This window comes from Acomys minous (assembly GCF_964271855.1).
Source record: "Acomys minous genome assembly, chromosome: 2".
Taxonomy (NCBI): Eukaryota; Metazoa; Chordata; class Mammalia; order Rodentia; family Muridae; genus Acomys; species Acomys minous.
Window position 1 is genome coordinate 19953806 of NC_140484.1, and position 16640 is coordinate 19970445.

The 16640-nt window shown below is 41.9% G+C and overlaps 1 protein-coding gene across 1 annotated transcript in view; it reads left to right on the forward strand.

Annotated features, from left to right (window-relative positions):
• Positions 1-9442, forward strand: part of BLNK (B cell linker) — a 65949-nt gene extending 56507 nt beyond the window's left edge. Inside the window, exons 15-17 of the mRNA XM_084773031.1 lie at positions 615-698; positions 2161-2316; positions 9081-9442. Coding sequence (XP_084629157.1) covers positions 615-698; positions 2161-2316; positions 9081-9200 — 360 coding nt within the window. The 3' untranslated portion in view covers positions 9201-9442. The remainder of the gene's footprint in view (positions 1-614; positions 699-2160; positions 2317-9080) is intronic.
• Positions 9443-16640: the final 7198 nt, after the last annotated feature.

The following is a 16640-nucleotide window of genomic DNA, read 5'->3' on the forward strand; positions in this document are numbered from 1 at the left end:
AGAGCTACTAACTCAAAAACCAAGGTGGACAGCCCCCAAGGACCTAATGTGGTATCTGGTACACTTGCACATACACATATTCACACACACACACACACACACACACACACTGAAATTATGAAGCACTCTATAAAGCATCAAGAGTAAGAGCATGAGCTGGAGAGATGGCTCAGCAGTTAAGGGCACTGACTGCTCTTCCAGAGGACCCAAGTTCAAATCCCAGCACCCACATGGCAGCTCACAGCTGTCTGTAACGCCAGATCTGACAACCTCACACAGACACATATGTAGGCAAAACACCAATACACATAAAATAAAAACAAATAATTAAAAGAAGACGAAAAAGAAGACTAGCATGATGAGAAAAGAGTATACAATCGATTCAGAAGGAAAAATGGTTCAGGAACCTTGTGAGGTCCATTTATGTTTTAGGACTAAATTTAGCAGCTTAACACCAAATAGGAATGAGCTGGCCATATAATCCTTGTGGTTGGCCAAAGGAGGCACAAAACTCACTTTAACAGCACTGGAAGATGTAGATTATTGTTCCTGTAGGTTAAAGTCTCACACAATGTGAGGACCAGCTCATGTTTCCCAATGCCTCTGTCACACAGGAAGCTGAACTTCACGGTAAGCCCTGGTATGCTGGCGCCTGTGACCGCAAGTCTGCCGAAGAGGCTCTGCACAGATCCAACAAGGTTTGGGCACCCCGAAATGCCACACTGCCCTCAGCTCATCATAAATCCAACTAGTAATTGCACAGGCGCAGGTGCAGGGGCTAATTCCCTGCACTTTCTCCTCTCTTGGGAGCACCCACTTTAAGTTTTCATCTCCTTCCTATTTACCTTGAATTTCAAGATTCCAGGGGCTCTACTACTCCTCAAACGATGGAGAGAAGTGGGATGTGGGAAAGGTTTGGGGAAGACACGACGCTGTGGAAGCCCAGCCTTGGAGTGAGGGCGGACAGGGTATTCTGAACCAACTCGTGGGATTGAAAACCTGGATGAAACTACCTGTAATTTTATTTTTGAGAGCTCAACCTTCGGGATAGACAGAATAATGCAAGATTAAAGTTTCCTATTCTCTTCCTCTGTTCTCCCCCCTCCCTTTTTTTTTAAAGCTTCAGTCCTTGTTGAAGTGCCATGAATCAGCTGGTGATGGTCCTTTGCTCTGCCTAGACAGGAATCGCTGGTAGACCAGAAGGCCTTCTAGGGATGTCTCCAACACGTTTTCCTCAGTTTTTGTTTCTTTCTTGTCCAGCCCACACTAGTTAGGGGGAAAATGACCATCTTTTGGGGGCTCCAATGGTGGATACTAGGGAAAAAGAGTGGGTTAGGGAGAGGGTGTGTTTTGAGGCTGACTCCACACCCTTTGCAGCTAGGACAATCAGGCACAAGTCTTTCAGAGTTGTCTCAAGGCCTCTGTGTCACTCTGCGGTGGTCATCGCTGTTGGCCATTTTAAGTGTTATGGTCATCTCCATGGCTTACTCCAGGTCACACATTAAATCTTTATTGGAGTTTACTTAGTGCCAGGCACTCCTGTAAATATTATTATCTTATTTATGAGAATATTTTGTTATTTTGGGTTTTTTGTTTTGTTTTGTTGTCTTTTTCTTCAAATTCATTCCTAAGGCGACTACCCATTATTGCATCTCTTCCTCCTATCTTTTAGGTCATGGTTTTGTCCATAAAGCTTTTTAAAATGTATGATTCTAACCTATTTTAATAGAATATTTAATACATATGGTAGTATTTTTTATAGTTTTTCTACTTTAACATAAGTCTATTGAGGCAAGAGTTTTCTCTTCTACTTTCTTCTTACAGTGTAGGTTTTCCTTAGAGAACTCGCAAACATAGGCTCTAGCTCAGGAGACTCTAGGTTTGACATTACTGTGCCCTTTTTACACATCTCTACATCCCAATGTGCACAATACCTCTGTGCACATTAACACATCAGCTGCTAGCACTGACTTTATTCAAGTTTGAGTATCTGTTTTAATAAATGGTTTTCTTAGAAAATAATAAAAACAATTTCTAAGCAATAACAAAAAATGTGGGGCTAAATCATATTTGAAAATAATAAAATACTCTTCACAATCTGATTTCTAGCTTATAGAAATAAAACTAATACTATCACTATGATTTTCCTTTATTAAACAGGATGGATCATTTCTTATTCGGAAAAGCTCTGGCCATGATTCTAAACAGCCATATACACTAGTTGCATTTTTTAATAAGCGAGTATATAATATCCCTGTGCGGTTTATTGAGGCAACCAAACAATATGCTTTGGGAAAGAAGAAAAATGGAGAAGAGGTTAGTACTTATTGTTTCTCTATTATTTACTTATTTTCTTGTTTAGTTTGAGACAGAATTATAGTATGCAGCCTAGGTGGGCCTGAAACTCCCTCGCCCAGGCTGGCCTTGAACTTATAACCCTCCTGAATACAGGACTACATGAGACACCAATATGATGGCTGGTCACTTCTTTTCAACTCAGCTTCACATCTATGTTTTGAACACAGTGGCAGCATGCTCTATTTAGGTGCTAGAGATAAAGGAAAATAATACAAAAGTACTTGGTCTTTTGCTTGTATATATGTGATAAGTAGAAAGTAAGATGAAATGACATATATAGTAGCATAATATTACATGATATAGTATATGATACACACTCTAGTATATCTTATGAAATATGGTATGATACATATGCTAGTATTTATGTTTAATTTTTAAATTACGTGTGTGTGCATGATGTGCATGTGTGTGTGTGTGTGTGTGTGTGTGTGTGTGTGTGTGTGTGTGTGTGTGTGTGTGTAAGCCCGAGGCTAATATTTGGGAAGTCTTTCTTGATTACTCTCTACCTTAGTGCTTGAGGCAGGGTCTTTTGACTGGATGTGGTTGCTCTAGCTAGCCACCTGTTCCAGGCATCCCCTGGCTCCGTCTTCTGAGCACTAGAATTACAGGCAGGCCACTACGCCCACCTGGCATTTGTATGGACACTGGGGATCTGAACTCCCATGTTTACACACGCACAGCAAGGGCTTTATCCACTGAGCCATCTCCTCATCCCGTTCTCACCTAGAGAGGGCAATCTGATATCGTTTATTAGTCCAAAAAAACCTATAAATGAAAGTTGAGATGCCAAATTGATTTAAGGTTGTCAGAATCAAGGTCATGGATTAGCACCCCAAATCAAAGCCTAGAAACTCCACTCTCGTACTAAAGTGACCAGGGAAGGACTTGAGAACTCAGAACTTGATTTGAAACATTGGGCTATAACTCTTGGGCTAAGATGAGCTTATGTAATGAAATACATAGATCTTAAATAACCAACAGAAATATCTTTAATTGGGAGCAAAACGAAAACTCGACATGTTTCTCTTTAGCTAGCCTGTTCCCATAAAGGAATCTTGGAGTGAGAGTTTGAATAACCCATGGTCTTTGTCATGGTTCTACCACTAGGAGGAGACACCATGACCACAGCAACTCTTAAAAAAGGAAAACACTTAAACGGGGCTTGCTTAAAGTTTTGGAGGCTTAGTTCATTATGATCATGGTGGGGAGCATGGCGGCAAGATGGCACTGGGGCAGTAACTAAGAGCTACAATCTGATTTGTAGGCAAAATGAACAACACTAAGCCTAGTGTGGCTTTTGAAACCTCAAAGACCACTACCGCTGACACACTTCCTCCAACAAGCCCACAGCTCCTAGTCTTTCTCAAATGGTGCCACTCCCTTATGACCTAGGCATTCAAATGCATGGGCCTATGGGTGTCAATCCTATTCCACCTGCCACCCCCATGAATGGTCCAGAAAGGAATATTTATTCTCACCTTGAATGATGGGTTGATTTTGAGTCTGTGGAGTGAATGAAAGCTGGGGAGAAGGAAAAAAAGGGGGTGGTGGTGGGATGGATAGCTTAAACAGAGAAAATAGCACAAACAAGGTTCAAGTGAAGAGCCACTTAAGAGTGAGTGTGGCCAGGCAGTGGTGGTGCACACCTTTAATCCTAGCCCTTGGGAGGCAGAGGCAGGTAGATTGCTGTGAGTTCGAGACCAGCCTGGTCTACAAAGCAAGTCCAGGACAGTCAAGGCTACACAGAGAAACCCTGTCTTGAGAGGAAAACAAAACAAAACAGAGCGAGTGTGGTGGCATCTACCTGTAATGCCAAGACTTGGGGTGCTGAGGCTAGAAGATTGTGAGTTCAAGTCTAGCCTGGGATTTATAGTGAAGCCTCAATTTTGAAAATGGAAGAAGGAAGGGATAAAGGAAGGAGGGAGTCAGGAAAGAAGGAAGAAGGAAGAAACATTTTTTAAAAAGATACATTCAGAAAGAGCTACACTTTTCCACACCCAGCATTGTTATTTAAAAAACAAAGCATAATTACTGATACACCTCTCTTGTCTGGGACTGAGGCCAGGAACTATGCCTTGTGCTCCGTGCCTTTCCAAAGCTGGAGTACAATGGAGTACTTTAGTGGACACCGTCTGAATTTAGTTGTTAGTTGAATAGTAATAGGCAAGATAATGGCATTCATTTTGTTTTCTTAAAAAAATATGGTTAAGGCACACATATCAAAATACTATTATAGACCATCTTGATCATGTTTCCATAAGCATCTTGGCATACAGCATCATTTTATGAATCCACCCACAGTACGTCAAGCATTCAACTTCACATCCCACCGACACTTGTTACTTGTTATTTTCTGAGTTGTTTGTTATAGCAGCCATCTTTAGGATGTGCCGTGGTACCTAATTCACTTTCCTCTGATGACTAGTATCACTCAGTGTCTTTTCATATGTTTGTTGGCCACTGTGCAGAAATGTTCATCTAAGCCTTTTGTATACTTTCCAATCAAGTCTTCCAGTTTGTGCTGTTGTTGAGTTTGGTGATTTTTGTTTTGTCTGTTTGTTTTTTTGATACAGGGTTTCTCTGTGTAGCCCTGGCTGTCCTGGAACTCACTCTCTAGAGAAAGCTGGCCTTGAACTCAGAGATTTTCCTGTCTCTTCCTCCCGAGTGCTAGGCTAGAGGCCTGTGGCACCGCAGCTAGCTCTGTATGAAAACATTCCCCTCCTTACTTTGTTTACCTTTTCACTTGGTTGATTTTGTTCTCTGACAGACAAACATTTTGAATTGTATGTAGTCACTTCTATGTATCTTGGCTTTGGGGCCTGTGTTCTTTGTGTCACATGCAGAAAACCATTGCAGAATCCAGTATCATAACATCTTCCCTCTAGTGTTTTCTTCGAGGGTTTATATAGCTTGAGGTTTTAAATGAAGTCTCAGATGATTAGAAAAGACAACTCTTGAACTGAGAACAACGATCAAGAGCAGAATTGCATTGTCATTTAGCAAAGTTAAATAACTGTTCTGTTCCATTTTCTAGCCCTTTACTTACAATTGCACTTAGCTTCACACCTGTGCCAAACAAACAGAGCAAACATATCATGCCACCTAGCACTAGAGTTTCCCTGGCGGTGTGTAAGAGGGTTGGACGACTGAAGGAATCACGATAAACCTACACGTCTCTGCCTGCTTCCCTCTGCTCAGAAAACCTTTCATCCTGCTAGAAGCTTTGTCCTAAAAGCCTCTTTAAAGATGTTTCTTAACCAGCCAGGTGTGGTGACGCACACCTGTTATTCCCGCTCTCAAGGAGGCAGAGGCAGGTGGATTGCTATGAGTTCAAGGCCAGCTTGGTCTACAAAGGGAGTCCAGGACAGCCAAGTCCACGCTGAGAAACTCTGTCTTGAAAACCAGGAAAAGAAAAAAAATTTTAATCATAATCAGTGTTAGGAAATGGTGGCAAAATGCTGCCAAGAGAGACCCAGGAGTGGCTTCATTTCCAAGTCTTCTCAGGGCTGTGGCTCACCTATAAGAGGCAGCAAAATGGGGAGCTGGGAGCTGTCCTGCTCACAGGTCCTGAAATTTTCTTATATAAACTCTGAACTCTGAGAGGCAGTGGGCTTCTTTGCCACACACACACACACACACACACACACACACACACACACACACACACAAAACCACAACCACACTAGTCGACAGGAATTCTTCAGTTCCTCTTGGCCTAAGAACCTTCTTCTCCACCTCAGAATTAATAGGTCAATCCTTTTCTACACTTTCAGCATAAGCAGCCTCTGGACTAAAATGTATAGTAGATTATTATAATGGTGTCTGGCAATGCTGAAAATCAACTTAAAAAAAAACTACTTTAAATTGTTTGTAAGAAAAAGTGATGTTTTCAATATACTGGACATAAAAACAGGAAAATGAAATTGGGCTATCTAATATCAACTATACATATGTTTTTATTTTATTTTTTAATACTTTTATTTTATTACACATGTATAAAACAAACTACATTCAGCAGGAAGAACCATGTGACACTCATGAGAATAATGAGTTCTATACATATGTTTTTAAAGATTGTTTCTTTACTTCTATTTTATATAGTATAATATAATATAATATAAGAAATCAGATAATTAATTGTTTACCTTTTCATGCAGTTGTTTTGGCTTGCACAGTAAAGTAATCTCATAGCTTTGATGACTGCTCTATTTTATTGTCCATGAGATATTGAGTTATTGAACCAATTGTTTTCTGTACATATTTGGAAATATAAAATATACTGAACTAATGTGGACATAAATAAAAGAAATGGAGGGAAAGCAGCAACTAAGTGATCCCCAGTTTATCTTTTATTTCAACCACAAATATGCTTCAAGTCCACTTCATGTCTCAAATAATTTCCAACTCAATTCAAATCTTCCCTGTCTCCTAAGCTCAGAACACACTTTTTTAAAACTTGGAGTTCAGCATCAAAGAGCTTGGGTTAACTCATCTCCTAGCCCTTTCCTTTCTGAGTTTCTGACTGCCCTTGGCTTGACAAGATGCTGTGCCTGCTCCCCCATGACTGCCTCATGGCATTTCTCACAGAGGAATTCCACCACCGGCAATTGCAAGGATGTTGAGTGACTGGAGGGCGGGGGTTTGGGAGTGGGAGGGTATGGGTGAAAGCATCTGAAAGCCCTCCCCACTTGCCTCTCCTCCGCAGTCTAACATTCAGACGGCCAGACATCTAAAACACAACTGATTTCATGTGAGAAGTTGTCAAGTGTTATGAATATACTTTCATTCAGTATGTAGATCATGGAAGCCACCTGAACAATCAATACAACTTTTAAATTGTTTTGTACCAAGATGGCTAACTATACTTAAAATGTTAAAGGACATGAAAAAGTCAATAGATACCAATTCCATAGACTGTGGAACTATTACAGATCAGTTCCTTTAAAAATGATAAACGTGGGCTGGAGAGATGGCTCAGAGGTTGAGAGCACTGACTGCTCTTCCAAAGGACCCGGGTTCAATTCCCAGCACCCATATGGCAGCTCACAACTGTCTTGTAACTTCAAGATCTGACACCCTCACACAGACATGCATGCAGGCAAACACCAATGCATATAAAGTAAAAAAAAAGATAAACGTACTTACTTGACAACTGTGAAGTTTTGTATACTTACTGCATTTTGTTTCATGGTCTGTGTTATATTCCTTTAGTGTTTCATTTAAAACTTTGATCATTTTTTTTCAAAACAAACTTAAATTAAAAGTTACAGACATGAGAGATTCAAATATAGATTAATAAGTATGGCGAGAGTATAGCAGGGAACTTCTCTATTACTTTGGCACTAAATTGGCTCCAAGCTTACAAGCAGCCAAGTATAGATAGAGATAAGAGGGCTCATAAATCTCTCCCTTCTTGTTCAGAGAAGAAAACAAAAATATAAATGCATCTAGGAAATAAGTTTTTCTGGTACTGAATCCTAAGAGTAATTTATTATATCAATTGTGTTTCACTTGGCTTCTACCATGGTAACAAACATACCTAACATAACCAACTTAGGAAGATGAAAGGGTTATTTTGGCTCAGTTTTGAAGGTCTTAGTCAACAGTAGCTTGGCTTTGCTGGGGGCTTTTTGTTTTGTTTTGCTTTGGTTTGGTTTGGTTTTTCAAGACAGAGTTTCTCTGTTTAGACTTGGCTGTCCTAGTCTCACTGTGTAGATCAGGCTGGCCTCGAACTCACAGTGATCCACCTGCCTCTGCCTTCCAAGTGCTGGGATTAAAGGCATGCGCCACCACCACCTGCTGAGGCCTGCCTCTTAAAGGTTCCTCTCAATGAACAATAGCAGCAGTGTGGGAACCTTGCCTTTAGCACATGGACTTTTAGGAGATTGTCAAGATTTGTACAACATTACAGATAATTGTGTTTTGTAAGGGATATAAAGAAATCTGCCACATGGCAGTTACGTGTTTGACAATAAGAAGCAATTTTTAAATTTCTTATTTTTTTTTTTAATTTTTAGATCTTCAAGACAGGGTTTCTCTGAGGCTGTTCTGGAACTCGGTCTGTAGATCAGGCTGGCCTGAACTCCGGGATCGTCTGTCTCTGCCTCACAAGCTGGGATTAAAGGAGTGTGCCACCACCACACCTGAATCAGAAGCAAATATTTAAAGACATTTAGCAAAACATTTTTTAAAAATATTGCCTCATAATCAAAGAGGTAACTTGTCCAAGGAGGTTTTCTCATTGAAGCTGTCCATGCAGCTTAGGTCTTACTGAACACAGGGAAAGCTAGAACCTCACTCCTCCGTGCAGGTTCCAGCCTTGGTTAAAATAGACGGACACTTCCAGGCAGGATGTCAGCTGAGACCCAATAGCCGAGAATGGCTTAAGAGAGTGTGGAAGGTGCTGGACGTGGTGGCACAGGCCTGCAATCCCAGCACTCGGGAGGCAGAGGCAGGTGGATCGCTGTGAGTTCGAGGCCAGCCTGGTCTACAAAGTGAGTCCAGGATAGCCAAGGCTACACAGAGAAACCCTGTCTCGAAAAACTAAATTAGAGAGCGAGAGCAAGAGCGCGAGAGAGCGAAAGCGTGAGCAAGAGAGAGAGAGAGAGAGAGAGAGAGAGAGAGAGAGAGAGAGAGAGCGTGAGAGCGTGAGCGAGCTAGAGGAGAGGCGTAGGGTGCTAACAGACAGCAGTTGACTTGCCTTCCTTGCCTTCCTTCTCTAGTACTTCGGAAGTGTCGTAGAAATCATCAAGAATCACCAGCACAACCCGCTGGTTCTTGTTGACAGTCAGAACAACACAAAAGATTCCACAAGACTGAAATACGCTGTGAAGGTGTCGTAAAGGAAGAGACGTCAGTCAACACCGCTGTTCAGGACGTTTCCCCTCGTTTCTTCTTCTGAGAAAACGTCATATTCTGGATACGAATCATCAGCAATAAAAGAGATGAGTGAAGCCACCGGGGTGGCAAATCCACTCCTTCATGAGATGTTCACAAGTGCTTTTTTATTGCCTGACGAAGCAATAGCTGGGGAGGTTCAGTTATGATGCTACTAATATTCTCTAAATAAATGTATTTAAAAGAATCAGGTGTACTACATTGTCAGAGACATAAGAAAACAACACTGTATTTTTAAGCTAATAAAATTATACTCTTGGCTGCAACAAAGCTGCTGGGAAGTTTAGGCTCTCACAGCAATCACTGAGCCTGAATGGAGCTGGTGCTTGACAATTGTATCTTAGTTAAACTTTTTTTGTTTTCCTTTTGGGCCAGATTTTCACTATGTAGTCTAGGCTGGCCTCAAACTTACAGAGATCCACCTGCCTCTGACTCTCAAGTGCTGGGACTAGAGGCATGCGCCGCCACACCCAGCTTTAACTCATAATGTATAGATTAAAGTGTTAAAGATAATGTGTGGCAGACAAAGGGGTGTGTGTGTGTGTGTGTGTGTGTGTGTGTGTGTGTGTGTGTGTGTGTGTGTAACAAATCTTTGCGTGCCTCCAGCCACGGAGAGAAGTATCCAGGAATGAATTCTCTAGTTCTTCTGCCAGATTGCGTTGTTAGCTTTGCCTATTAGAAATAAGCATTCCTCCTTTGATCAGAGCATCTATCAGATGGAGTTTAAAAAGGAGATGATAGGAAAACCAGTTGGAAATGCCAGATGCTAGAAAAATACTCTGGAGGACACAAGGAGATAAGGCTGTGTTGGTGAATGCAAAGGATTCTGTTAGTTTCTTCTCTGTTGCTGCGATAACACAGCATAACCAAGGCAACTGGCAGAGGAAAGAGCTTTATTTGGCTTTGAGGTTCTGGAGCCTGTTGTGGCAGGAGGTAGCGGGCAGGGCAGCTGCAGCAGGAGGCCACGTGCTCACACCTCAACCACAGGCTGAAGCAGAGATGACAAACTGAAAACCAGTGAGGCTCTTTGCTTTCTCAAAGCCACCCCTCTCCCGACCGATGCCCCCATGACATACCACAGAAGCCACCCCAAAGAGCGCCACCAACTAAGCACCAAGAGTTTGGATGCCCAAGGCCATGGGAGACATTTCTTATTTAGTTACTACAGTGAACAGCCTTGCACAAGGTCTTAGGTCAGGATACTTCAGATGGTATTGAAATGATAGGCAGCTAATTAAGACTAACAATCAAATGGGAGCACACACAATCACTGGATAAGATAGTGACCCCAATGCATTTTAAAAAGCCAGATGGTGATGCCCAAGACTATGGGTCAGAGCAACTCACAGACTCTCTTGTAAACAGAATGGTATTTTTTTTTTTTTAATGACTACTAAACTTTGGGTTGAATAGCGTCCAAGGCTTTACAGATAAAGTTGAGTTAATATGGAGTCAAAAGACAGGTGCTACTCAGGAGACCTGTTCCTTATGAAGAAAAGAGTGTGAGTCTCCACTGCCGTGCACAGACGGAAGGCTGTGAAGAGGCATCAGGAGGAGACACCACGTGAAGTCAAGGGGCTGGCACCACACAGCCATGAAGGAAGGCATGCCAAGGACCACTGTCAAACCAACAAAAGCAGGCAAGGGCAAGGAGAGATTGCCCTCCACGGTTGAGGCGAAACATGGACCTGTTTATACCTTGATTTAAGACTTCAAACATCTAAAATGGGGGGTCAATAAGTCTCTTTCTTTAAGCCATTCAGATTGTAGTGGCTTGTTATTACAGCCCTGTGATGTGAGAATTCATAGACACTTTTTACAATGCAATCTCATATATACATATATATAATCTCATATATACACACACACACATATATATATACACATACAAAAACAGTGGAATTGTTTAGAATGTGCTAGAAAGAACTATTTACAGTAAAGACTGAGGCAGCCCTTTGCAAAGAGCACCCACTAATGATAGAAGTACAGGTACTCTCTCAGTTTTGCTCAGTGCTGCATGGAAATACTTTTTAATGCAAATAAACCTTCATTCATTCCTTCTGTTGCCACAAGGACCCTTGCTCAAAACAGCCTCTTTTGCTCTGTCCCCCAACTGTCCCCATCCTGGTGGCACCTTCCAATAAGGTGAAGCATAGCTTGTAAACAACCAAACAAGATGCAACTCCATACTAATTTAACAGTCAGCATGGCTTTGGGGAGTTTCTTGGAGCAAAAGCTGAGATTCATAAGCCTGTCTCTGCAGAAGCATCCTCTTAGTCTCCAATGTTGGGAGAAACATCCTACTTCATTTGCCAACTTTTCCCCATCTCCCAGAAAGCGTCTGTTAGAAAGTTGGTAACCCTACCTACTGCTCCAGAGTCTTCCTCTGCAGCTGGAACACTCAGTGAAGCCAGGAAAACCTCCAAGAGATCCTATCAGCTTCATCTATATTTTGTTTTGTTTTTGTTTTTGGAGACAGGGTCTCTCTGTGCAGCCTTGGCTGTCCTGGACTTGCTCTGTAGACCAGGCTGGCCTCGAACTCACAGCGATCCGCCTGCCTCTGCCTCCCGAGCTCTGGGATTAAAGGTGTGTGCCACCACGCCTGGCAATACTTTTCATTGCTTAATCAGAAAGTGATTTTTCACAGAGAAATTCTCAGGCAAGCTAGTTGGTGGGATGGGAGAGGGTCGGGGGGGAATACGTGACATAGCACTGAAGGCAACATCTCAGGTCCTCTCTGTTTCAAGAATGTCACAAAGCAGACTGCAGCTGCGGTGACGGGAAGGCTACCAACTTGTGCCAATGGACAGCAGAGGTGGCAAAAGCTGGGCCCTGGCCATCCGAAGCCTGCCCTGTGCTGAAATGAACCAGCCACCCCAGGAGTTTCATGACTCTGAACCCTGAGAGCTAAAACTACTTTATGACACCAGGAACAGGTTTGCCTCAGAATAGAATGGACTGAGAGGAAGTAAAACTTGTCATCTGTATGGCATGATTTTGGAGCTGGCCTGAATTAAAAATGACTTTAAGATGATCAATAACTCGACCTCTACTTATAGGTGAGGATTCATAGAAAAAAATGTAAAGGTTCACTCTCTGAAGTTCAGTTGCAGTGAATGCCCCTGGCAGTAGCTGCCTCATAGCACAAGGTGAGACAGCATTGGCTTCAGAAATAGACAGGCCTGGTGTCCAAGATCTACTGCCTCCTGGGGTGCTGCGAGGTGTGCTGCTTGTCCCTGCAAGCACCAGCTTTTACATTTGCGAAGCAACTTATTTCTAGTAATGACACAAGAGTGAACATAGGTACATTATTTTTATTCACCTACAACTTATGCCCATTAAATATTAACTCTCAGCCCCCTAGCTAAAATGCCCTTGGCAGAGATGAAAACTGATCTGTGAACAATTTTTCAAATATATGTCCTTAAAACTGCTTATGGGTATTTATTTTGATTACATGTCAGGAGGACCCCTAGGATTTTTCTTTGTATCCATAGGTTTTATTTTTTATTTTTTAAAGTAGCTACAAAGTTCTTTGAATGACATAAAAGCCACTACTGGTCTTTGCCCAAGAAGAAAAGTACATTTAGGTACATACACAAAAACCGATCAGTTTTCTCAAGATTCCTGCACCCCTAGGGCTTCTTCATGAACCAAACACCCAAAGATCCAAAGCTTCAGATCTGTGACTCACATCCTTCTTAAACTTTAGTCTATCAAAACGGCCGAGTACTATACAATAAAGACCCAAACAGTTACTCATGGGGGCTTGGCACCAGGCCTCTGGAGTGCTGCTTCCAATGCAACCCCAGCTGCTGTGGCCACAGACTGTATGAACTTGGCTTGTCCGTGCAAAAAAAATGGAGACGATGATGCAATTTATCTTAGAGGATTGTTCAAAGAGTGCATAAAAATTGTAAAAATTCAGGAGTTTGAACTATCATTGGTATAACCAGCCAACAGTCACTGAGCTTATTGTGTGCCAATCAGTATATATGTCAGGCACATAAAGCCTGGAGAGAAATCATCTGACCTTTTTGGTGGCACCTAAAGAAAAGACATTTCAATTCAAAGTTCTCATTTTATAAAAACATCAAGCAGGATTTCTTTTCTTCTCTCTTTTTTTGTTTTGTTTTGTTTTTGTTTTTGTTTTGTTTTGTTTGGTTTGGTTTGGTTTTTTGAGACAGGGTTACTCTGTGTAACCTTGGCTGTTCTGGACCGCTTTGTAGGCCAGGCTGGCCTCGAACTCACAGCGATCCACCTGCTTCTGTCTCCTGAGTGCTGGGATTAAAGGCGTGCGCCACTCTGCCTAGCCAAGCAGGATTTTTAATCTAGGAATTACTGTTTTTAAAAAGCTGTCCTCGGGGCTGGGGAGATGGCTCAGAGGTTAAGAGCACTGACTGCTCTTCCAGAGGTCCTGAGTTCAATTCCCAGCAACCACATGGTGGCTCAAAAACCATCTCTATTGGGATCTGATGCCCTCTTCTGGCCTGTAGGTGTATATGTGGGCAGAGCAATGTTTACATAATAAATAAATCTTAAAAAAAAAAAAAAAAAAAGCTGTCCTCTAATAAGAAAAAAAATTGAAGGGCAAAATGTTAAGTAAAATAAAAATACTAATAATCACTTGTTTCCTCAACTGTAGTATTTCATCCCTTTTCCCCCAAAACATAACCTTTTAAAAATATCTTACCATTTTCTGCTTATTCATAAGCAGGCCACTTAAAGATACATTAAAATCCTGCTGCCTATATATTCTCCAGCAGATTATTCAATGAGTTTGCTGTTTTATTTGCCTTTGAAGGTTTCTCCGAGGGCATCAAAATCCCTGGAACAAAGTCACTTCTCAAAATATGGGGTCATCAGGTCATCGCAGATGCAGGCCCACGAAGTCTTGAGACAATTCAAAGGCTATCCCCGATAACCTGCTGGGAGGGGACAGACGCCTACACAATGGTAGTAATGAGGGGCCTATAACAACTGGTGCAAATGTCTGAGCGATAACATCAGGAAAGTTAACTGACACATACTGAGGACAGAGGAGAGAGCTGCTCCTGATGGACGCCCATGTTCTTTCAACAATGGATGCTTTAAAGAATGAAGTCCTCTGATGAAGGGAGAAATGTCTCCTTCAGAGGTGACCCATTCAACATTGTTAGCCTCACAGTACTCAGTCAAGAGTAGCAAGGGCAAGTCTTCCAACAGGGTGAACCAGGAGACTTCCATTCGTGTGCAGACGCACCAGTAAGAGGGAGGCTGCTATACTGGTCTGAGAAGACATTTAGGTGGCTTTTTCCCCACTTGCAGGATCCAGACACACAAAGAGCAGTATCAAATGTTGAAAGGGATGATGATAGTTTAACATGTTTAGTTTTTATGATGACATCAAGAAGTGGTGTTTTCTGAAGAAGTTGTTGTTTTCTGACAGCAAAGGAAAGCAGTTGTGAGTGAAGAGGCCAGCCACTGGGTGAAGCCACACCTGCAGAGCTGAGGCTCCCTCCCAGTGGGACACTATCAAAGAGGGCAATAGAGGAAAGTTGTATAGAGAAAGGCATGCCAGGCCTTGAAAGTCAGCACAATATTTTTGAGACTCACCTATAATGCTGGGCTGTTTAACCCACAGATTGAACAAGAAAAAGCTCCTTTCTCTGTTTTCTGACAATTCCTGCAACACCAATGAGTTTGTTGCTTCTGCTTTCTATTTCTCACTAATACTTTTAGTGGGAATCATCAACAGAGCCATCTGGCCTGAGGTTTGTATGCTGTGAAAAACAAATTCAATTTCTCTCAGAGATGAGGGGTATTACTGTGTCGTTAATTTGTATTTTCTAAGTAGTTATCTGTATCAAGTGGGATACAAAATGTTGGTAACATTCTAATATAATTTTTAAGGATAAGTGGTAATATCCCTGTCATTCCCAGAAATTCTATTTTCTAAAGGTTCATCTTACTGGTCTTCCCAAAGAACTGGGTTTGTTTTTGCTTATTTTCTCTATTATCCATTTTGCAGTAGATTTCCACAATTAGCTTTATTATTTTCCCCTTTCTACTTGTTTTGGGTTTAATTTGCTCCTTTACACAGTTAAGATGGAAGCCTAGGAAATTTAATTTTATGATTTTCATTTACTTATTATAATCAAATTTTAATTCTATATTCAAATTGGACCTGGGCCTATCATACACACACACACACACAGACACACACAAACCTACCTCAGATATACTACTTTGTAGTGACCTGGCTCAGCAAAAATCAGAAGTCTAGTTCTGCCTCAGATCTTACCCTTCAAGTCCTCCCAGCCCCTGGATTTTTAAAGTCTGACTTTCCCAGGAATCGCTCTTGAGTCTGTATGATTAGTGGTCAGCCCTCTGCATCTGTGAGGTTTACATCCTTTGCCGCGAAATTCATGTGTCCTAAAGACAGCTCTCACTGCTTAGAGGATTTACAGATTGGCCTCTATTCAGCCACGAACTTGCAAACCAGAATCGCTCTGGTCACTCCTTTGAGATTATGGACTACAGTATGTAAAGACTGACTGGATAGGGTATTAGTTTTCCCCAGGTCGTCACTTTCTCTGACCCTGGCTTTGAAGTCCTGGGTGGTACCAGGTGATGCCCTTGAATGTCAGAACTCCTAGCTCTTTAGATGTCAAAAAGTACCCTGGCTCTCTGGCTTTTTAGCTTGAACTCAAGAATTGCATGGACTCACAGGCTTGGAGACGTGTTCTGAGCCATATTACCAGTATCTTTGAGGCTAGCCTACAGGCTCTCTATATATAGGGCTCCCTACTTGCAGAGACCAAACCACCAGAAGTTGCAAATATGCTGATACCTTGTTAGTTCCATCTCTGGAGAAGCTAATATAGACGCCTTGAAATACGCAATGTGCTGGTCTTTGAAGCTCACTCTAGCCCTCTTCGCAATAGTATATTTGCTTATAGAGCTAGAGGCTAGGAAAAGAGTTGCAGAAGGTCAAAGGTGAGGAAAAACGCAGTGAAGTTGAGTATATTATAGTAGTCCACTGAGAAATACTATTTATTCCTTAGTCAGACTAGTTTTTCCTTTAGATGGACTATTTTGTACCCTTTCTATAAATGGAGTCTGTTTCCTTACTACTGTTTTTGGAATACAACTCAGTGTTCATCTTACAATCATCAAGATATGAAAGCTAATGGCCTTCAAGTAGTATTTTGCTCTTCTCTAAATTTATACTTATGGGCATTTTGCCTGCATGATGTCTGTGCACATGCATGCAGTGTTCTTGGAGCATGGGGGTGGGGTGGGGGGGGGGAGTCAGTTCCTATAGGAACTGGAGTTAAAAGGGACTGTCAGCCAACAGGTGGGTGCTGGGATCTGAAGCTGGGTCCTCTGTAAGAATAGCAAGT